This window comes from Ixodes scapularis, unplaced genomic scaffold, assembly GCF_016920785.2.
Source record: "Ixodes scapularis isolate PalLabHiFi unplaced genomic scaffold, ASM1692078v2 PGA_scaffold6__148_contigs__length_123643588, whole genome shotgun sequence".
In the NCBI taxonomy this organism is placed as follows: Eukaryota; Metazoa; Arthropoda; class Arachnida; order Ixodida; family Ixodidae; genus Ixodes; species Ixodes scapularis.
In genome coordinates, this window is record NW_024609881.1 from 22,528,331 (window position 1) to 22,552,608 (window position 24,278).

Here is a 24,278-nt window from a genome sequence, read left to right on the forward strand (position 1 = left end):
CAGTCAATTTCTTGGAGACGAAACTGCCACAGTAAGGTCCTAGCATGGCACAGGACGGCAAAACCAGAACTTTCCAGAGAGCTGCTACGCCAATGACATATTACCTTCAGCTAGCACCTGAAATGCCTGAAAAAGAACAATAAAGCACCGTGGAAGCTCAAACTGTCAAGATTTATTTGTGAGAAACACAGGTAAAGATGTGTGATTACACATTTATCATCTGCAAAGTTTATTCAATACAAACAAGAGTAAAAAAATCCACAACATATATATACAAGTGCATTACACAATGCAAAACTAAGCACACTTTACAGGATCCTGTGCCAAAGACATCATCTGGCGTAAATGACACCTACAGTCAGAGAATTCTGACATGCAGATCAAAGCAACAAGAAACAACCGTTGGGAAGAAAAGCACAAAGTAACGGAATATTGTGATCACCTAAATGCAAGAGCGATTGATATCACAAAAGCATAATTACGAAGATTATGCCCGTGTAGAGAAGGAAGACAAAAACAGTTTCAGTATAAGCGAGTTTGTCAGTTCGGTTCTCATTACTTTTTGTCAACACAGCGTGGAACGCACATTACACAGTATTAAAAATTGGCAGGACGTCAATTCATAGTAAAACCTGCTGGGTGGTGTGGGAATTCGACTGTACTTGGGGATAACATTTCTTAGCATTTCGGAGGAGAGATCGTGCAAAGCTTTGATCCACGCTTAAAATGGAAGTGGGCACGTGTGCCAGTGCTTTTGACTGCATTGCCAAGAAAGGTTGTCCCAGAGTATAGCAAGGTTCAAATGGGGAGCACAAACAGCTGTAGTGCACAGACGCATTCAAAATTGGCTCCCAGCCGAGTTAATTGCAAACTGGAAAGGCATGCTACATGACATTAAAATTAAAATCCCCAAAATTACTCCCTACTTCCTACAGTACCAAGGCTGCAAAAACAGAAAAAAGAAAGTCTGAGAATTTAAACTGCCAGACTTTTTTTTGCAAGTGCATATCTTTAATATAGACCAGAGTAAAAACAAAACAATGAAGACAGTTTTACAAACATATTGGACCTCACCCGAAATGAGCACACCTCGAGCAAGAACAGGAGCAAAAGCATGGCCTAGTGTGCATCCAGATGAGGAACATGCGAGAGCTTTAGCTACACTGACCTATTTCAATCTAATGAAAAAAATGAAAGCTTTGCCATTACACTGACTACCCTCTTAATCACTGCTGGCAAGAAATGTCTCCATACTCCTCAACACCTTTGTGTGAATACAAACAGTGGCATTCGGATCAAAGGCTCATGATTAATGCAAGAGTTTAGCCATGGTTGCACAATCAATGATGTAACCAAACTGGATATTTGACCGACGGTTCTCAGACGTCATTGACAGTTCAAAGTCCCTGCCACCAGATTAATGCAATCTCCCTTAGGATCATCATCCTCTGCTTTGGCACATGCCCTACAAGTGAAACGTGCTAAGAAACATATTAGAAAATGGCTGTCATTTGTAAGCTTATCCTGCATGAGCAAATCAGCGTGGCAAGCTTGATTATTAGAGTAAAGAAAGACTTTAGGGCACGCGTGCACTTAATATCAAATGAAATGGTATATAACTCAGTACGAGTTAAATGATTTTACATGTTATGAAGCATGGGAGGCTCAACTCTGGGCTGATTTATAAAACTTTTAGTGTAAGTGTACTTGATTGTTGCAGATCAGAAGGTGCCATTCTTGCCCGTGTGCACTCGGTTAAGCAGGATTATAAAGATTCCAAGCAAAGCTTGCACTTTTCCATCCTTTCCCCTGTGTGTGTTTGGGTATGGTTGATTAGACTGCGATTCTGAGGTAAAGTTTGAGGAAACGGCTTGCACTCATAAGGCTTCTCCTCTGTGTGCACTTGGTTATGGTTGGCCAGATGAGAATTCTAAGCAAAGTTTGGGGAACACAGTTTCTACTTGTATATCTTTTCACCTGCATGTCTGTTTGGTGCGATTCATAATATTGAAATTTTGAGCAAAGACATGGGAACACACCTTGCCCATAAGGTTTTTCACAACTGTGCGTTTGTTTATGGCAGATCAGATCGGAATTCTGAACAAAGACTTGGGGACACAGCTTAAGGCGGGACACTACCCAGAAAAATCAATTTCTGCAAAAAAAGTTGATTTTGAAAAAAATGGCATACTAACATCCACCAACATCTAGAGAGTATTGCCAAAAAAAAAATCCTTAGTTTACACTGCATAGTTAATTTTTTATAGATTATTTTCGGTCTACCGATGCTAAAGAAAAGGTAGGGGTTGGAGCACTTTGAATGCATTTTTCTCTGTTCCACTTTTCGTCATGAATTTCACTTCAGGAAAACTATCGTTTTCCTATTACACATAAGAGAATTATTCTTAGGTGGTTTTCTGGGATAGAACTTTGTGAGGAACATGCCTGGCTGGTTAGTTTCTCTACTTTAACATTCTTTTATGCTAAAAAAACTACATATGCGAAAAGTGCAGACATGAAAACAAAAATGTAATCTTCTTGGGGAGTTATACTTATGAAAAACAATGAAATATAGCAAAATAACTAGCTGAGTATGTGCTATGGGTATTCCTATGACTATATTACACATAAAAATCACAAATTTTTATTTTATTTTAAAATGATAGTTTTTCTAAGCGAACACACTGACTTCCACATTGTAACGTTTGCAACAAGTTTCAGAATTGACAAAAGACAATGAAATTTGGCAAGGATGGTCTTGCCACTCATATAAGCTTCCACTGCAAATTGGATTGAAGTCAAGGAAGCGGTACAGAAGTTCACCTTTCTGGGTAGTGTCCCCCCTTAATCTTGTATGGCTTTTCACCTGTGTGTGTCCTTGCTCTTAAGAGTGATGGGATTGAGCTGAGTGATTTTGGAACATCTCTTGGAGCAGCTAAAAGTTCATTTTGGATCAGCAAAAACATACTTTTGGAGCATAAGCACACATTTCATTTTCATCCATGCCAGTGTGATTATAATGTTTATGTCTACTTTGCCTTCCAGCTTCTGCAAAACCTTTTGATGGCATCAACAGTATTTCAGGTGTTATTCCATAGCCAGCAGTCTAATTGCATGTAGAAGCCCAAGGCATAGTAACAAGACGCTCATTCATGAACGGTAGTACAAACTTCTGTGCATGGTTATCTTAGGTATGAAATCAAACTTATTGTCCGCTGAAATAATGCTAGAATATAATAATATCCGCACCGAAATCAATGTTTTTCTTAGGTTCTAAAAGTTATAATAAAACTGCAATTTTTAATTTAGATATAATACAAAGCTTTTGTCATTTGACTATAAACATCAATGAGATTTATTAAGCTGAACTTTATGACATCGGTATGCATGTATTAAATATGCTTTCTTACAATATTAAATCCTGCCGAACTTGTTGAAGGAATTACCAGGCTGGCATTTACTGTTCCAGCTAATCTAGTTTAAATTTTCTGTATTCATTCTGCCATTCAACAAGCCGAACATACCACAAAATACCTTAGGAGCGCCCCCCCACTCTCACCGAGAACTGGGTTAAACTAGACATGGCCGCTTGTCCGGCCAAATCGGGCGGTTAAACTGTAATTCGCAGAATTGCCAAGTTTAAGAAATGTGAACAAGATTGAAAGATGGACTAGTTGTTGGTACATCGTTGGACGGAAGCGCGGAACAAACGGGGACGAAGTGGTAGACAAAGGCGTAGCACACTCGCAACTGAAGCTTTATTGAATAAAAACATGCTATTAATATCGCTCCTCCGGCTGCTCACATAGAGAGAAAAACTCTGTCAGGTGCAGTCACGGCGCACTGACATACATGCCTTCTCCTTGATGTCTAATGCAAAAGGAATCGTAAATTCCACGGGCGGTTTTGCCTGCGTAACTAGCGTGAATTGTTGTTCTTTCCAAGTCCGGGCCACATGGACCCCTATTGCAGTGCACTGCCAGATTGCCCGACGAGGACTGTCTTAATGACCAGGCATGTCCTCCTGCTCCCTCATTAATGGTGGGCACTTGAACAAAGCAGGCACTTGTGCGATATTTTATGGTGTATGAAAGTAATGACTAAATGAGAGTTGACAAAAAATAAATGTATAGAGCGGTTCATAAAAGTGTTCTTTCAATATTGAAATATCCTTGATGAATCTTGAATATGAAAAAGGCTTCATGAGAATGTCGCTATCATATATACAACCACAGTTTTTTTATTCTTTCCAGAAGCTGTGTGTAACAAATTTCCTTTGGGGTAGTGCTGTTCCCTTGGCACGTGGGTGCACTGTGGTAAAGCAAGATATGCAAAATTGCAATGCCTACTCTGTAGTTGTCACTTCACTGTAGCATACTGCGACAACCATACCCAACGATGCTAGCTCTCCAAACAGAACAGGCAACGAGCGTGAGAAATATTCTGAAACTTCTTAGTACTGTCAATGTGTGATACAGAGGTCAAATCGAATATTGTTATTTAAAGCGATAATTGAAAGTTTTAGAAATTAGCACTGAAAATGAGCACTTTTAACGATCCGGCCATGTAACGGGTACTGATCTATTATAATTTGGCAGTGAATATTTCTATGTCCACCATTAGATATCTTAAAATTATTTTGACGTCTTCGACGTCACTTCCATAAAATGTCAAAATAGTGGCTTTATTAGTTCGACATCCCCTGTCAATGCTGCTGCTGTCGCAGCGGTAGCCGTTTTATGGTTTCGTCCGTTTCGTCCTGTTTAGTTTCTGACGGCGTTGTCGGTGCTGTGTTGACATGTTGACAGAGTCATGTGTCGCTCTGTCGCAGGCTTAGCAAGTTTCGGTACTACTCGGCACTGAAAACTTCTTATTCAGCGTGCATGTGCTCGACTGGCTCGACAACTGATCCTCTCAGACGTGACAGTGACACTCCCGGCAACGATGTTCTCAGCTCTTGAATCCACACAAGGGTGAGCTGAATATTCCTCTACTGTACGTAACAAATGTAAGTGCATACACTTTGCAACACTGAGAGTTTTGGCACACTTTGTGTGCCCCCACGCCTCTATTGTGTGAGCGCGTCTCCGTAGGGTTGTTACTCTGTTGTTACTCACCAAATCGCCTCAGGCCTTTGGGGAGGCCTGAGTTCAGGCCTCAGTAATCTCCATGATTGAGCCTACTTTCCGGTGTGGCGCTGCTCTTACTAACATGTTGTTGTCACAACATTCCATCTAAGCTTTAGACATACACGAGGTTTTTTTTTGTTATAGTTATATTCAATTAAAAAATTTTTCTTGTTATCCTACGAAATATTGGTATTGATGAAGTCCTACTTTAACCCACTTTATGTTTAAGCAGAGATGAGCTCTAAAATTTGGTTTCCGTACCCCTTTAAATGGCTTTTCATCACTGCGCGTTCAATTATGGCAGATCAGATCGCAATGCTGAGAAAAGGCTTTGGGGCACAGCTTGAAATAAATGGCTTTTTACTAGTGTGTGTTCAATTATGACGGGTCAGACTAAAACTCTGAGCAAACGCTTGAGGACAAAACTTACACTTGTATGGTTTTTCGCCTGTGTGGAATCGATTATGGCAAATCAGCATGGAACACTACAGAAAGGCTTGGGGGCATAGCTTGCACTTAAATGGCTTTTCATCCGTGTGTTAGATTATGCCTTGTTAGATGAGAATTCTGAGCAAAGGCTTGGGGGCACAGCTTGCACTTAAATGGCTTTTCGTTAGTGTGTCCGATTATGCCTTGTTAGATGAGAATTCTGAGCAAAGGCTTGGGGGCACAGCTTGCACTTAAATGGCTTCTCACCAGTGTGTATTCGATTATGGCTTTTCAGATGAGAAGCCTGAGCAAAGACTTGGGAGCACAGCTTGCACTTAAATGGCTTCTCACCAGTGTGTGTTCGATGATGGCGCATCAGCCTGGATTGCTGAGCAAAGGCTTGGGGACAAAATTTGCACTTGTATGGTTTTTCACTGACGTGTGTTTGATTATGGTGGATGAGATGGAAATTACGAGAAAAGGCTTGGGGGCACCACTTGCACTTAAATCGCTTTTCACCACTGTGTGTTCGATTGTGGCGGATCAGGTTGTAACTCTCAGAAAAGGCTTGGGGGCACAGCTTGCACTCAAAAGGCTTTTTACCACAGTGTGTTTGATTATGGCAGGTCAGTTGGCAATTCTTAGCAAAGGCTCGAGGACACAGCTTGCACTTGAATGGTTTTTCACCTGTGTGTGTTTGATTATGCCAGGTCAGTTGGCGATTCTTAGCAAATACTTGAGGACACAACTTGCACTTAAAAACCTTTTCACTCTTGTGCTTTTGAATGTTGCTGGGTACTTGGGATCTAGAGGCAGATGACATGGGAGGATGCTGCAGGTACTTGCATTGTTCATCGCCATGGACAACCAGGTGGCTCACGATCCCACGCTGATCTCTGGTGACATAGGTGCAGGAACAGCATCCAAACCAGATATCCTCGGTGACTTTCAGTGGGCAGGTGGTCTCTCCCAAAAGTGCAGCTCCCTGTCCTACAAAACCTTATCTGTATTAGGACACACTAGGAAAGCACAACAAAGATAGCTGCATGTTTTAGAAATAAGCAGCCATTATTGTAGTTCTGCTTCAGCTGAGTGGTTTAATTTCTTTTCCTTTTTTATTTCAGTTCAAAGAAGTACTGAAATAGAGTTGACTCTATAACTGTTTCATTAGTGTGAACCAAATAAACCACTTTCAGAACTTTTTTGTTTCATAAATGCTGTTAGTGATAGCTTTATAAAGGAACTCTATATGGGGCACCCTCATGTTGCTCTGACTATGTGATGTCTCATTGTCACATGAAATAACAGTGACATCAGTGTCATGTGACACCAGTGTCATGTGACACCAGTGTCATGTGATATAATTTACCCACAAAGCTGAGTTGGAAAATTGTTGTCACATGACCACATTAATGACATGGTATCACCTAAATCTGGTGAAAAAACTGATGTCACTTGACCATGTAACATCATGGCACCATGTTCGTGTCACCAAATGATGGGTGATGAGACACCATGACTTGAAACAGACATCAATTTTCCTGCTAAATTTAGCATCAACATTTATGGGACATAATACGACATCATCTGATGTCATGTCACCTGAGGTAATATGATGCCAGTGTCATGTGACACTACAACTTGGCACCGTGCTGTCAATTTTTTTGGTAGATTCGGAAGAATTCATATTGTCACTCCATGACATCACCATGTCAAGTGCTAGAAAATGAATAAACAATATGTTCTTCACTTTCTGAAATGACTAGTTTAACGATGACTAAACAAATTTAAACAATCACTCTTTTAAATACTGCATTCCATGCATTATGCGACTTTGTAGATATGCGTTCCTGCGTATTACTGAATTAAGCATATGCACTTATTTCCAGCATCGTGTTTACTATGTCATGTTGTCTATAAAAAATCTGTTTCAATATATTTGCGGAAATGCTGATATCTACCTAACCCAAAAACCTTAAATAGAAAAAACAAATTGTTGACAATGATTGATCTCTGCAGGAAACTTACTTTTTGGGCAAAAACTAAAATCAGAACACCCTCGATCTGGTTTAGCCAAAAAATAAACTTGGAAAAAGTAGAACAGTTAAATGAAATATTTGGTGCCAATGGGTTAAGATGCCAGAAGAACCACAGTGCTTCTTCATCTCACCTGCAAAAAGTCACTGGAACCCTGCGTCTGGTGCCATCGCGCGGCATCATGAACAAGTGCCATGCGTTCAATTTTCTGCTTGGCCCACCTCGTTATATGCCACCATAGCCAAGTGATTTGTAATCGTAAGCAAGTGATAGATCAATGAACATGGTTGAAGCTGATGACTCTGAATCAAGACATCTCACACCACCTAGTTGGTGAGAATGAATAAATCAGGCTATGTATGCATGCTAGAGGCTCTTGAGCCTAATACACGAATAAGTTATTATCAGGTGGTGGCTTGCACTACCTATGCAGCATTACCTCATAACGTTCGACAGGCGCGTCTTTTAGCAGTTGGGTTTTGCGTGCACCTCGCACCGAACAAGTCAACACGTAAATGAAAATAAATGTTTGTCCTTTGCTAAAGTTATCCCACCAATCAGATAGCTCCTACCTGGTTACCTCCACATTCTGAAAGTCTACTGGCACTACACTTTCATGCCTTTACTGAATCAGTCTCGCCTTCCACTGTTCCGTCACTTCAGGGTGAAGTCAGTGAAGTTGGGTAAAGCGACCAACTGCAAGACAAGATCACCAATCTGTGGAGCAGAGAACGTGGAGGAAGGGGCTTGTCCTGTGATTCTGAACTTGCTTATAACTTCTTCCTTGCTGTTTCATGCCTGCTAGAAGACATCCAAGCTTAGTAGAGGAGTCTTGTTATGGGCACCTCACAAAAATAGAGTTGTGCAAATATTCAAACTTTCCAATAGCAGTATTAATGCTTGGTGAGAAGTACACTCAACGGGGTTAACCCGACGCCATATTGCAGACGTATAGACCCTCTTGCTGTTTACAAACATGAACATTCGCTTGCGTCCCAAGCGACTTCCGGTTGCTCTGTTTTTGGAAGCCTGTAGAGCTAGGCACCAGTGCTAGAAAGCATACATGCAACAGAGACCACAAAGTTGGAGATTTAACGAGCACCTACGGCTGTAGAATTTAACGTATTGTAAGAGACAAGTTGGTTTACAAGAAGATTCGAAAATCTGAACAGATCTCACGCTTCATTCTTTTGGCGTTCACCTAGAGAATTGGAAGTTAAACATTTCATCGACATTTCAAGAAGCGGTACTAAGGTGGGCTTTGTTCATTCTTCATATGAACCGAAAGTTCTTTAGGACGTGAAAGACTGGAGTACCACCTGGTGGCGTTTGCCACAAAAAAAGCCAATATTGTGTATGCGTGGTATTTTTGCAAACACAAACCAAATCACGGATTGCACAAAAAAAAAAAGGTTTGTGCCATAGTGGTTTGTGTCAAAGGGCCCATTAAAGAAAATTATTAGTGTTCAGTATAATTAGGGTACTTAATAAATTTTGATTCTTTAAATAGATTAATATAAATTTTAAAAGCTCAGTTTCAATTAACAAACTAGCTAGGCATCATCAAAAACTAGTAAACCTACTCACTTTACAATGATGTAAGGCACGCATGGCATTTTACTGCAACAAAAAGCGAATACACCCTTTTTCCCTGGTGTGGCCTACCTATTGGCAGACATTTTCAAGCTCATTGAGAGTAGCTCTGAGGGTTTCTTGGAAGGAAGATAAGGGCGCCATTAGGCTTGATCTGTGCACGTTGCTACGTCTGTTACAAGTTTGTTTTCCACCATGTCGGCTTTCTGTCTAGTTTTTGTGGCTCCGCTTCATTTCGATGATAACTGAGGATGGCAGAGGACATCCCATTCCCGTTTCAGCCCGACAGCTGGGTTGAGAAGCCGACGCGGTTTGCAGAAATGTCGCTAGACAAAATGCGGTGAAGCCTGCACTGCAAGACGGATTCGCTGCGACAGGCGCACCGAGAATGGGCTTTTAAGGAAGAGGGTTATGTCCGCAGCGCGAAGCAGAACACCTCAGATGGCTCTGGAATATGCCTCGTCTGTATCTGCCTTCTGATGATCAAGGCACCGTACACGGTATTGGCCGGGTTCTCGAGAAGCATGGGGGCCTCATGAGCGGCTTTCTTTGCCTGTCACTTGATACCTTTGGTGGACGCGGGACCTTTCCATCCCTCTTAGCGATCGAGATTGTAGCTGTTTCCTGTCAGTGAACACAGTCGGCACAAAGGCTGGGTGGTGTTTCCACAGCGATGGCTTTCCTGTCTAATAAAGTGGCAATGGAACAATCGCGCAACTTTGTAGCGTGCTTTTCTGAGATGCGATGAAAGTGCTTGACCTAGGACGAAATGAGCTCCGCACAATCTGAACAACTTTATTTTTCCGGGCTCGATATTTTGCAAATTTCAAGAACATTTCGCGGACAGAAAGCTTTGCAACTTAGAGTGGTTAGCTGTGCATTCTCTACCATAGAGTAATACATTCGCGGTAATATCTAAGTCGAGAAATTCACAAACATTAGGATTTCCCGAAAATTAAATGGTTTGCAGTAGGTGGGTCCTCATTTGCCTCCCAAGCCTTTGTAGGCATAGAGTTAACATATTAACCAAGAGGAAAAGGCCCCATGCATTGCGGCTGCTTGGGAACGGCGGAGAACAGACGCGGACATCGGCAGTCCCGACGGCCCACTATCACTGGCGACGTCTTAATATGCACAAAGAAGCATTGACACATCAACTTTAACGGTCTGTGCCTTGTTCTTACCTAGCTTACTTTGCAGGAAATCACCAGAATCACGCATTGTATAAAGCTAAATAAAGTCAATAAGTACTCCAGCAACTTCAAGTCGCCGCGGCAAAACGGATATGTCTACCCTTTTGTCCGTTTTCTTTCTCCACTATTCACTCGCTCTCTTTCTCGTTCTTTCTCTCGGGACTGCCGGTGTCAGCGCCCAGGATTTGACGCATTCTGCTAGTCTTTTTCCCCTTTTTAGTAGAGCCTGACGAGTCAACTGCCTTCACCTCGCAAACCCACGCCACTCTCCCATCAAGGTCAAATTTCTAACGGAGGAAACCGAAAAAAACTTGTCCCTTTCCCTGGCCCGTGCCGATTCCGACATCCAAACGCAACGGGGACTTTGGCATCTTCCAAGCACACCGGGAATCACACAGTGCCGTTCGCGTCAAGCAAAATGGCAGCCTCGTTTCCAATCCCGCCTAATCCGGCCTGGCAACAAGCATATTTTGTACTCTCGAACCTGAAAGTTGGAACAGGGTGGATTGCTAGGTCATTGTGTTGGATACGTGAAATGTTCTCGCATCACAAACATTTAGCGACACTCTGAGAGTTCAGACGCCTACGTTCACAGTGCTCTTCATCAGATGGTTTAACGCGTGGCATGTGTACACTCGATAGTTTTTCCTAGAATGAGGCGACACACTGCTGACTGGGATGACAAACCTGGCGATCTTCCAGAGCCTTCCGTACTGCCAAGCTCCTCTCTCTCAGTGCGCACAGGTGGTCGAGCTCTGCACCTAACCCTCTGGTCATACGGCCTCCCCGTTAACCAATCAATGTCGAGCAGCTCACTCTTCTCCTACCCGATAACGACGATGATCAGTGCCGGGCCTCGCGGCCACGCTTTTATCCAGCATTCACTTTTCTCTGGGCCTCACGAAATGCCAAACACTTTAGCCAAAGAATGTTTCACGTTAAAATGTGCGACAAGGTGTCGAGTTCACATCAGCGGGACGCAGAGCGGGTGCCCCGTGGGGCTTTCCCGCCAAATGCACCTCAACTCCCGGCGATGCGTCGTGACATCATTCTACTCGCGGCTTTCGAGCACTATGCTTGCTCAATCGTGGTCTTCTCAGGAGTGGCGACAACGCCTCTCGCTGGCCGTGGTTTGTTTGCTTCTTCCGCTAGCTCGGATTATTGGGTCCTTCTGCCTCCCCTACCATCCGGAACCATTGGGCGCGATTCCGCACCACTGCACAGCGATGCGAGTGCACGTCCATACGAGATGGGCAACTTCAGTGATGCGCTGGAACGTCTCGGTGTGATTGGGCACATCGACGCACTCGCGTGCCTACCAAATGGACCGTGTCCGGATGGTGACCCTCAAGATAAAGGATGCTGAGCAGCACCCGGTCGCCGCCAAGGAACTGGAGGCAAGGGGCAAGCATTGCGTAAACGTGGACCCGGAAAACACGGCTGTCTGCACGAAGCCGCATCAGCTCCCCTTCCACGTGACGGGCAAAGACGTCGGGAAGACCCTCGAGCTCTTCGGGAAGGTTTGGGACCTCACGCGTGAAAAGTGCAAGGAGGAACGTTTCACTGGCGTCCAGTCGACGACCAGATTGGTGCAGCTAAGCGTAACGAAGGACGTCGCCCCAGAATGCCTCCCGCACCAGTGAGGGTTGCGGGTGGCAACGCTCTGGTCATAATTCAGGGATGCGCTTTTTCGTGTGCATGCCACAAAGGTAAGGGACACATCCGATGCACAAGTAAAGTACTGTAGCGGGACAAGTGCCACTGCTTCGGACACGAGCGGGACGACCGTGCTCGGACCTACGTGACGGCGACGCGAGAAGTGGTGGCGGACGGCGACGTAGTCCTCAGCATGGACGAGGCAGAGGAGGCTGCACGCGACGTCCAGACTGAGGTCTTCGATACAGCCAGTCTGAAAACTGGGGTTTGTTTAGTAATAGTAATGGAACATTCCCAGTAAGAAGCGCGTATATTTATTTCGCGCATTTAGGATTGGAAGGCGTCAGGAATAGTCAGCGCAAGGAGACTATCTTTATTTCCTGAAAGTATCATTCTTTGAATTCATGATATATCGAAAACAGTTTCTTTTGATTATGTGAGAAAACCCGCCGAGGAAATAGACAACGAACGTTTAACTTGTATTTTATCTGAGGCTAGAAGTAATGGTACATCAACATCAGGCGATTTGTTTGTTCATAATATCACACCTACATGTGGTTGAGGTTCTCATTTTTTTTTTTGCGACATAAACATTTGGTTGGTCGTTTTACTTATGTAGTTTAAGAAACTGTATACCGTGCTCGCTCCCATTTTGACAGTCATTGAAGTGATTTATTGATTATCTTTAGATATGCAATGCCGTTTACTTAATTTATTTTAACACAAAGGTTGGAACTTGCCGCGTAAGAAACTGCCACAGACACTAAACGGTAGAGAGTTTTAGAATAGCGTGCACAAGGAAATAACATTGTACCTATTTGCGAATCCAAAACGCAGTTAGGGTTTGGCGCATGCGCAATAATGACGACGCTTTTTTTTTTATACATGCACTGTTTTAATTTTTGTGAGTATCTGAGGTCCGCAATATTTTACGCCAAAAAAAGAAAAGAGAGCCGTCCGCATAACAATTACTTGAGTCCAGGATTGTCAATGGTGAATAGAGGTTTCCTTCTGGTGGCTGGCGACGCCCAAATTTACAGAGCGAATCTGTTCAAACTGATAAATATTAGTTCACACAGGCCCGTGAAGTGGCGCCTAGTGCTAGAATTCAGCCAAACTTTCCAGTGTATTTCTCCTCCTGCGCCCTTTAATTTTATTTGTCCGATTTTACGAAAGACCAATGCCAGGTTTAATTTGACGGGCCTGTCATATATGATATATATCATACCTTGAGTAAGCAAATGTTCATGTAAAAATAATTTATTCCTAGGGCCAATATCGCGAAATGCTGCTTGTGAGTACTTTACTAGGGTTGATAATTTAAGAAATTTCTTACTCGGCATGTCAAAACATGCTCGAGTACAGAAATATAAAAAAAAAGAGGCCGAGGCGTTACTACTGCGTTATATCAATTATCTGCATCATTACAAAATACGTTCTTAGTCTGCGAAGTTCACTAAAGGTTGGGTGCCCACGAAAACGAAACAGTGAGTAGTAAACTCGCGAGTTCATCTGTTCTGGCCGATTAAGCACATAGCTAATCGAGCTGTTGATATGCTTATATACATTCACGTGTTAGTCTCTTCATTATATTGTTTTTCTGGAAACTGGTGTCATCGGGTACGGCTGTAGACGAAAGTAAGCTTCTCTGCACATCAGTCAGACGTTTCGCAACTGATCATAATCAGCTACATCAAAGGAGTAGGTAAAAAAAGTCCGCAATTTAGGCTAAAATACACCTCGTAGTCCTCAAAGTGACTCAATACCACTGCTTCATTGGTTGTATGCTACAAGAAAATTAATCGTATCACAAAATTAAACAAAAACAATGTAATACAGCAACTAGCCGTGTTCGCTCGAAAGCGAAACCAACCAAATTAAAGCAACCTAATCGCGCCAAGTGCGTCAGCGCCCTCTATCCAAGTACTAAAGTGAAAAGGTCTATACTCTCTTCTTCCTTAACATGAAACTATGGTTGGAGCTACGTGCAAGCCAGGCCAAGAAGCTGCCTCCCTCTTGTCACCTGACTTGGCTCTCTGTGCACGGGTATGGCCGGGAGCGCGATGGACGCGGCAAAAGAGAGGCGTATGACTGGTCCAACGAGGACGTAGCTTCCACTGCAGTCTCGGCCTAGGGGTGAATGGAGTGTAATGACGCGACTGGTGGCGGCATCGCAGCGATCCCACCAAGCCGCGGTCGCAGAAAGAAACTACCCCCATTGCGAAGGCCGCAAGAAAGCGCGCCTTTTTATACTAGCCCGGCCGTGGACGAGTTGGCAGCTAAAGCCGACTCCGAAGCACACTCTCAAGAGTGCGCTCGAAGTGCTACCGGGCCGAGCGCTGAAAAGGAAACTCGCAAGGAGCAGTGCATGCAGCCTCCTTTTGTGATGGTTTCTACTCCATCTCACAAGTGTCTGCAGTAAAGAGAAAGGCACAGGCACGAGAGCAGAGCTCAGCAGAATGCTCTTGTTGTAAGAGGAAGGAGTAGACGGGACAGAGTGCTACTTGCAACTGACGTTTTATGAGAGGATAAAGGAAGACAGAGATAAAATTGAGACTAAAATCATAAAAAGGGAAGTAGGAATATGCTAGAAAAGAAAAGAACGAAGACAATATCAGAAAAATTAAAGAAAAAAGAATAAGAATAAAAGAAAAGGAACAAATTAAAAAATAAATTAAGAGAAGAAAAAAATGAACAGTACTAAAAAATTTAAAAAGGAAGATTTTTGAAAAAAATTCCTATGAAAAATAGTATGGGTACCGATGTTCCTTCTTTGACAAGTTTATCGATGGAGCACTAACACACACATCCCCTCTGGTTACTGACTTGGGCTTCACCTGTTTCCCGTGTTCTTTTCTCCACACTTCGTCGCAAGGTCATTGTGCGAGCAAACAGCGGATGGCACCCACAGTTTGGATTTATCTATTCTCTCTCTCTCTCTCTTAAATCTACACTGTCGAGACGGCTCGCAGTACACGTGAAGGACTGTGAGTGCTACCCGTTGTTTTCTCGCACAATGATCCTGCGACGAAGTGTGGACAAGAGAACACGAGAAATAGATGAAGCCCACGTCATAGCAACCGGAGAGGATGCGCCGTCGGTAAGCTTGTCAGGTTCAGTAGCTGCACAATTTTTTATGAGTATTTTTTTTTTTCAAAAAAACTTCCTTTTTGAATTTTTTAGTAGTGCTTTTTGTCTTATCTTTTTTTAGTGCACTTTTCCGGTATGTTTCTCTTCCTTTATCCGTTCTCTTTTTCCTTACATTTTTTTTTTATATTGTCTTCTTCCTTTCCTTTTCTAGCATATTCTATCTTCTCCTTTTTCTATGATTTTAGTCTCAATTTAATGTTTGTCTTTCCATATCTTCTCATAAAATGTCATTTGTAAGCAGCGCTCTGTCCTGTCTCCTTCTTCCCGCGTTCATCCATTGCGCTAAATTTGTGCACAATGTATTTGTTTGTACGAGAGCTCATGCATAGGAGGCATTTTTCAAAGCCTTTGTGCTCATGCCCATGCCTTTGTGTGAACTGCTGATGTTCCTGAGATGGAGTATAAAGGCAACCAAATGTAGGGTGGCAACACAAATGCCGCATTTACCTTCGTGCCTCTCCATGAAGGGGTCTTGCGACTGTACTGCGGACTCGCCAGGGGCTCTTGCGTAGTTGAACACAGAGGGCACCAAGTCAGGGTGGTCCTTGAAGCACGATGGCTGCCCTAGAATTCAGCGCCCCGTTATGATCGAGCAAAACTCGCCAGAAGCTTACGAAGTCGCACTTGTGATGAAGCGCGCTGCAGATCTGGCGACAGAAATCTTAAGAAAGTTTGCGCTAAGTTTGCGGTAAAGATGATTGGTACGACTGCAGACAACACAACTGTCCCTGTCGCAAATTTTTGTCGAACGGCGTCGAACGCCGAATTACCGGGTGAAACAAGGAGACGGTAGGCTCTTTAAATCGACCGGAAAATTCGGTTTCTTAACCTATCGCGCTACGACTTTGTGCAGCGTTGCCCACAGATGGTGCATTTTTTTCGTAAAATTTGCAAAGAGCGAACTTACCTGAGGAAAAAGTAAAGAAAGAAAAAGGCTTAGCTCCTATGGAAACGCAGCGACGCCACCGGTCTGCAAACAACACGGCGCCGTTTCGCACGGTACACAAGAGATGGCGCAAGCGGTCGCGACGCCAACTGCCGCCAACGAACGAGCAGACGACGCCGAGAACCGGCGTTTTTAGCAGACAAGGAACTGCAGTTGCTTGTTGTTACCGCGCCTGTTTTTGTTTCTGCAACTGTCGCCGTTTGCGGAACGCGCGCCGCTTTTGATTCGAAAAGATCGTCTGCTAAGAACGCTGGCTCTCGGCGCCGTAAGCTCATTCGTTGGCGGCGTTCGTTGCGCCATCTCTTGCCTACCGTGCAAAACGGCGCCGTGTTGATTGCAGACCGGTGGCGTCGCTGCGTTTCCATAGGAGCTAAGCCTTTTTCTTTCTTTACTTTTTCCTCAGGTAAGTTCGCTCTTTGCAAATTTTACAAAAAAAATGCACCATCTGTGGGCGACGCTGCACAAAGTCGTAGCGCGATAGGTTAAGAAACCGAATTTTCCGGTCGATTTAAAGAGCCTACCGTCTCCTTGTTTCCCCCGGTAGAGCGCTATAGATCTACGGATTGGATTGTTTTGGCTGAATGGAGCCAACAACCTTTATGCTGATTTTAGATTGTCTTTTGTTTTAACCAGCTTGATTTGATTTTACCTTGACTATTATTTCTAAACCAAAAGTACTTACTAAGTGCATATTTTTTACTTTTAATATATTTTTTTTTATTATTATGCTTGTTAGGTGCATTGGCGCTGCAAGCGGGAAACGCAAGCGTGCGGCGCTCTAAAGAAGGCAGGGGGGTAAAGGTGGGTAAGGAGGAGTGGCATCTGTGCGCCGACATCTGGGGTCCCCAGTGAAAGATTGCGAAAGAGCGCGACAGAACACAAGACAAAACTGTGAAAAATCTTCTTTTTTTTTTACACCTACCGTGTATGGCAAATCACAATTTTTTATAATAAAGGAACATGAAAATGCCAAATCTAAGTTCGTAGTAACCCGCTCCATAAAATTTCCGTAGATAACCCGCAAATATTGTCTCTCGATAGTTTCATACTAAAACAATAGTTTTATCAAGGTTGAATTTATGCCAAAAAGTGGATTAGAGAAGAACACATTGAAAGTGATCAAACCTCTACCTTTTGTTTAGCACTGGCAGACTGAAAATAATTTATAAAAGATAACTGTGCACTGTAAACAAATGAAACTTTCTAGGAATACTCTCTAGATGTTGGCGGATGTAGATAAGGCATTTTTCAAAATCAACTTTTTTTGCAGAAATGTTTTTGCGAAGGCGCAGTGAAGCAGTGCTTTGGCGTGCCAAGGAAGCTTTAATCACGCCACAAGACTGGCGAAACTTGGTTTCGACGAGTCGTGGCTTTTTCCTGCGACACTGCGCTTTCATAAAAATTTGCTTGTGTTTTCAACGGTTTGTGTTTTAACAAAAGAAGTTTTAAAATACTTCATCTATGAATGACGACAAACGGGTAGAAAACGCGTCTTCAGCACGCTGCCACCCCAGCCTCTGCAACTCTAGAAAAAAACACGATTTTGTTGCATGCAAGATGAACGTCAAGTGGCCGCACTCGCGCTGTAGCGACTAAGCGGGATGCGGGATACGGCAATTCTCATAGAGATCAATGGTTAGGAGTGTCTCCATTTTTGTTTCTTACTCTAAAAGTAAAAGAACAAGTTTTTTTATTTTGTGCCACAGTTATCAGTAATCAAAAGTGTGGGTGGACCGGATGGGTTCACACACGTCGTTAGAGATACACACGTGACGAAACAAGCCAAACCGCAGCCTGTACGGATCAATGCCGTCACATGTGTTCACTTTAGACTCTCATCGAGCCCGCGTGGGGCCCACAAGCTCTTCGAAATAAGAACAGAACGTATGGCGAATGGCTTTTGCCATCGCGCTGTACGGGTGATACAAATTCTGTAGCGAAGTTGCAATCGAGCGGTGCACATGCGGCGGCGGCAGCGTCCACTTCTTAGTACCGGGAAATGGCGGGCGGCAGGCGGGAGTAGAGGAAGTGACGTCAAGTGAGAACTATGCATGGGATGACTGGCCACCGAGCGGAGCGTCACGCTGCAGCAAGCAACAGCTGAGGTGCGATAGGCCTAGGAGGGTGCGGATGTAACGAAATAACTGCCAGTGTAGTGGCCCTAAAGATTGCTTCCTGCCCGTTACCAATTATCCTCAAATGGATTAAGGGCAGACAACATCTCAAGGCATCAGTACACTGTGGTGGTGATTGTTCTCACCTATCGCGTGCCTGGAAAGCAGTATCAGTGGAAAGTTTCTACAGCTTTGAACATATGCCACCAGCAGTGAACCCAGTCAGGTTTCGGATGAATCAGATCTACTTTGTGTTGCTATTGTTGATTTGCGTTCTTTGGTTCAATATATGACAGAAACTATATACAAAAGGCATGCAGTCATTCTGTAAGAGTTCAATTTCTTCCATCTTAGTAAATGGAAGGGCCCCAAAAGCAAAATTTGTTGCCTTACTTATGCACTGACATATCAGTGGAACGAGATTCAGTTATAAAACTCAGTATTCAACTATTCGCAACTCCAACGCCCTATAGGTGGCGGGGCGGTAGTTCCAAGATGGCGGAAGAGACGGGGATAGATTCTCCAGGATATCCCGTGCGCCTGCTCGCTGACGCTGTTCAGCGCGCTAAAAATGATTTATTTCTTTACAAGTGCGAAGTGGTTAGGGGGGGGGGGGGGATCATATAACAGGTGACGGAGGTGCTGATGCACGGTAGGAAAACGAGCATACTGATATTTAAAAGTTGCACAAACCTCAAAGTGCGAAGTTTTGCGGTGAGCGAGCGCGTTTTCGGCACCGGCCACGTTACTGTTTGTGGCAGAATATTTTTGACGGTGATGAAGATATGTTTGCGCTTCGCCTGGCCATTAGTGCTCTAAAAAGAGAGCCGCGAACGGTGACCGTCAAGCTTCGGAAAAGCAGCAATACACAGTATTGGTGTCTTCGCGACACAGCCTCTCAAATCGCACCTCACCGTCTCGGTTTTAGTGTATTGCAACACGTAATCAAACTTCTCTCTGGTTATTGATAAAAATTTTATTACCACAGGCTACCGTGCGGTGTAGCATTACAACCGCAAGCTCGCGCAGCGCCTTTGAATCACAATTTTCAGTGCGCGCCAGAAGCGTTGCCGTGCTCATCACTCTAAAAAATATTTAAAAAAATTGTTGTTGTCCTTACACACCTTGACACATATACGACACTCCAAAACCTCAGTTTGCCGTGCACTCCACTGACGTCAAACTGACGGCCCCAACTTTTACGAGAGGCTTGATGACGGCGGAATATAAGATATTAAACAGCTAAAGTACGCATCAAAGAGTGCCGAAAAACAAAACAAAAACACCGAGGTTTTGCAGTAGGGCCAAGAAAACCCCGATTACTTTCTTTTCTTTTTACAGTTATTTACACTGAAGCTTTTTTAATAAGTTGCACTACTCGGCTATCAAGCCGCTCGTGAAAGTTGGTAGCGCCGGTTGAACGTCAGTGCGCTTTACGCCCAACTGAAGTTTAGGGGTGTCGTACGCTCTGCAAAAACTGCCTATTAACATAATCGTCGTGTTTAGGGGTTTTGTTTATTGCTCTATCATTTGTTATATCATGTTATTTGCAACATTGCGGTCCCTCTGGCCAAAACTGCGCGTTCTAAGCTCTCAACACAAACGGCTGGCTAACACAGACGCGCATAAAATGCTTCGAGCATTTTTTTACTTCCTTTGTAATTACCTGAAAGCAAATACGGGTATTCTGTCTTTTTAAAGTGCTTGTAATTAATGGTCATGTTCCTTGTTACGGCCTTAAAACGCGAACCCATTCCCGATTTGTATTGCTCGACATACCGTTGCGCGACGACTTTTCTCCTACTTATGGCACAGAATAGACCTTCCGTAGGCCGTACTATAGAGATCTTCATTATTAGCGGGAGCGTTTTCCGTCACGTTGAGCACAGATTGAGCTGGCGGCCATGCACAAGACCAGAAATCGGCAGCGTATGCGATACACGAAAAGTCCCTAATGGAATTAGAACTCCCAATCCTTTGTGCAAGGCTGTTGCAAGGTGGAGCACAAAACTTCATTTTTTAACGCGCTCACTTTTTTCGTTAAAACGGCTTCACGCATCAAGGCCGACAGTCTCTGCCACCGTTTCCGCGCCGCCGTCGCTCGCCGCTGCCGTCCCCGCTCCTCTGGTTCTCCGTTCGTCCGCGGGAGGGCGAGCGGCGCGCTGGAGTTGCGAATAGGCAATCTGCAATGCAGTTTGGCGCTACACGTTGCGCCATCTAGCGGCTGCAAAATAAAGAAACTGGGTAGGCCAGGCCTGCGCGGGTCGCGGGGGCTGCGGGCGGGCGCATCCAGAAACCACGTGTGAATGTTGCGTTTCAAATCGGCGTGAGCTTTTTTGGAACCGTCTTTAGTAAAAGTAAGTCCCAACTTCGCGTTTCTATGACCTCACCGGGTTCCTGTAAGATCTAGCCTACTCCTAGAGTTACCCCAAGAAATAAACGCTACTACTGCTGCGTGAAAGACGGCCACAGTCGCGAAAGGGACTGAAGCGTCAAACTTCACCGCTACCCTTCGAGATCTTGGGAAGTGACACGGCGACAGAAGTGGATTACTGCAGTGCAACGCATGAAGTAAGTGAATTTTACAGAAACTTGGGGGGAGGGGGGGAGGGGATGTGAAGGAAAATATATGTGCAGGCTTGGAAAGTGGTCGGACCAACTCGTTTTGCAAACTACTCGGCAAAGTAACATATTTATACAAGTTGTATTACGACTCGCTTTGACAGCCACATAGGGAAATACGATAGGAACAATCGGGCCAATTGTTGCTTTGCTGTGACGTCGAGAATCGGGCGATCAGGTCTTCAAGCAAAAGGCCAGTCGGCCCGTTCCGGCACTCCTATGCCGTTCAGCACGCGTGGTCGCTACCAAAACCTTTCAAACCCGCGAGTTTTCAAATAGTGGATTTTCGTTGTACAATGTTTTGTTTGTTTCAGCAACTAAATTTAATGCTGAGTCTGGTAACAAATGTGAAGGTGTGCAGAAAGCAGGATGCTAAAGTTTTTCTTTAGAAAAAGCTCGTGCGAAGCTTAAATATCCTTCCTACACATACACTTTGTTGCCTGTTCCCTTTTTACAACAGGCTTTGCAATGTGCGTACGGTTCTGTAGCATGCAGAGTTTGGTTCTAATTACCCAAATTTTATTCTAGTGTGTGTGGGCGTCGGGAGGAGAAGACGGCCGGGCGAGGCGCGAGCGGGGGCCAGCCGGCGAGGAAAGAGGAAGAGCGTGCTGTACGAGGCTGGGGCCGGGCAGGAACGATAGAGCCGTTCTGCCTGGATCAGGACCGGCGGAAGCGGAGAACCGTGACCATACTGGCCTAGTCCATGACGATCCCGGAGTGGTTCCGCAGCGAGACTCTGGCTGTGATAGCCCGGAACAGCTTGCCTACGCAGCACTGGTGTGGGAAGGGCGATCCGCAGGCCTGGACACGGGCTCAGACTGTGAGCTCTCAACGACGGGCGACAACTAGGGTTGGCGGGTCCGGACTGCCGGCTCTCGAAGACGGGCAACCGGGGTGTACAATAAACCCATTCGCTGCCTTTTCGTTGTGTTGTGCAACTTCCTGGGAGACGAACGAAGCACAGACCGATCGGGCGGCCACAAATAGTGAAGACAACTCAAACTGGTATCCGAATGAAGATTCTAGAACCAAGGACATGGCACGCAGGGACGCAGGTGCACAGTGCTGAAATCGGGATCGCCGCCGCTCGCAACGGCCCGACGGGCAAACTGGCCGCCCCATTAACAGAGACGCCTCCGCTTGTGGCGCTGAATGCAGTACTCTCGTGGCGCCGCCTGGCCATTGCCGGCTGCCTATACACCGCCATGATTAAGACGTACCATTTCCGTCCACCAGGTGACCAGCTGCTGCTGCAACATGTTCTTCACATGCAGCAGAGGTGGCAGCGTCTCTCATCGCGTGTACCGCGCGCACTTTCGCAGCCGCACTCAACCCCGGACTGGCGGCCTGCATTCGCTCCGTGTGCGTGATTTCTGTAGGACTTGTGGCGGCCCGCCTTGGCAGCACTTTCGGCAGGTGTCCGAATTCTGTGGCCAAGTCTGAGATGTCCTGGAGCAACTTTTCTTTTTTCGCGTATTGCTGCTCGGTCCCCGACCTACGTTTCGAGGAAACCAAAAGGACAGTAACTGGCTTTTTGATTTTCTGCCGAGTTTGACACGAACAAAAACGGAATTTTAACTTACTTGCGCAGATTCTTGCGGTCTTGACAACGGAACTGGGCTATCAAACGATCGCATCGAGCCCGGACGGCGCGGACCGTAAACGCGTTGCCGGCTGCTTCATTTAGTTTTCTTGCAACCGCTGCCCAGAGCGGCCGGTCAGCAAAGGGAGTGATGTCCTGAACCGCACTGAGAAGTAGGAGGTCATCTTCGATCAAAAAAACCCGCCTCATTTCAAGCGGGCCGCAGCGGGTAAAGATGTCGCTGGTCTGCCGCTGGCGTGGCCTAAAAAGAGGGGAGGAGCCTGGGAGAGGGGAGGGGGAGGGGCTATTGCGGAGCGCCAATGGCGAGGTGCGCGGAGGGGCGCGCGCCGGGAAGCAGGCACGGGCGCTGCGGGCTCCTATTTCAGTTGCTTTGTTGGAGTACAGATGGCGCTACGAGCGCGCTGTCGCGTGGAGTGGGGAAGACAGGGCAGACGGGCGCACCAAGGACGCGGACACCTCTTTGAGTTGCTCTGTCAGAGTAAAGATGGCGCTACGAGCGGCGCAGTGCGCTCGTGACGGTTGTGCGCCTTCGCGCTACGCGGTGAAACGGGCGCACGGTCGCACTAGCGACGCCGGCGTGCTGTCGTGACGGCTCTTGCGGCGCGCCGCCGTGTTTCGCTTGCTTTCGACGGCTCTCTCGACGCTCCTCGAGTGCGGCCACCGGACGGCCATCTTGCATGCAGTTCTTTTCTTGATTTGCTAGCGTTGCAGAGGCCGGCGTTAGCGTGCTAAACACAGCTTTTCTACTCGTTCGTCGTTATTCGCCGAAGACATTCTAAAGATTCTATGTTAGTCGCGATATATTGCCATTAAAGAAACGCGGAAATTTTTACGAAAGCGCAGTGCCGCAGGAAAAAGGAAAACAACTTGTCGAAAGCAAGTTTCGCCGGTCTCGCGGCGTGCTCAAAGCTTCCTTGGCACGCCGAAGTGCTGTGTTTCGGCCTTCGCGCGCTTGAATACAGATCAAAAATCGACGCCGTGTGGATGTGTTTGGCGAGTTCAATGTGCGTGAAACCGTACGTGCCTCTGGATCAGCGTCTTCGGCACTCGTGACCGGTACAGAAACGAGCTTGATCCAGCGTCCAATAGCGACGGAAGAGGGGGTTGGAAGGTACGTGTTTTTTTCGCCCTTAGACGATTTACAGAATACCGCGCACAATAGCTCCTCTTCACTGATCAGTGCTGGCTCATTTGAGCGCGGCTCGACTACTTCCATAAAGCCCTGCTTGCAACACGGCGCGCGTTGCACTCTGGGAACTAGTTGGAAGGAGGGTGGCATGGTTTCTGTTTCGATCGACACGTCGACAAGAGATGGTTTTCTGGTCCCGAGAGCGTCATGTGTGGTCTCTAAACTAACCTAAATGGCCAGGCCTCAAAGCTTTAGCACTAACCTGAGACGTATAGCTTGTCTTAACACATGCTTGTTGTATTTTTGTACTTGAGCTTTCCTGTTAGCGTTCCAATCGAGGTATGTGGACGAGCCAATGCTGGGAATCTCGACGCTGCAAAGCTCGGGGACCTTGCTTGTGTACGAATCAACAAGCTGTATCAACCAAGTACGCATACATCGAGCTCGCGCCTTTACATTAGTGTTGTTGATCAGGAAGTTTGTTTCGTGCGTCCATAGACGAAATATTACTTTTTGCAATTACTGCATTTCTTAATATGCCCGAGTATGCGAGGTAAAACTCGGAGGCGCTATTGAAAAGCTCAATTTTAACACACTTCTTATCTCTTATCTGTACTGACCCGCAGCACTGCACGAAGTGAAGTCCCCACCCGCTTGCATTCCACTATTATTCAACA

At 45.4% G+C, this 24,278-nt stretch overlaps 2 protein-coding genes across 2 annotated transcripts; both read right to left on the bottom strand.

Moving 5' to 3' along the window:
* Window positions 1-5,742: 5,742 nt before the first annotated feature.
* Window positions 5,743-8,824, bottom strand: LOC120849079 (zinc finger protein 519-like). Its single transcript, XM_040221185.1, has 3 exons — window positions 8,797-8,824; window positions 6,146-6,548; window positions 5,743-6,079 (listed from the first exon to the last, which is right to left on the bottom strand). Exons 1-3 carry the CDS (start codon window positions 8,822-8,824, stop codon window positions 5,743-5,745), a joined length of 768 nt encoding a protein of 255 aa, XP_040077119.1.
* Window positions 8,825-9,398: 574 nt separating this feature from the next.
* Window positions 9,399-22,661, bottom strand: LOC120849080. Its single transcript, XM_040221186.1, has 4 exons — window positions 22,453-22,661; window positions 22,090-22,364; window positions 15,635-15,751; window positions 9,399-9,433 (listed from the first exon to the last, which is right to left on the bottom strand). Exons 1-4 carry the CDS (start codon window positions 22,659-22,661, stop codon window positions 9,399-9,401), a joined length of 636 nt encoding a protein of 211 aa, XP_040077120.1.
* Between the last annotated feature and the right edge of the window lie 1,617 nt (window positions 22,662-24,278).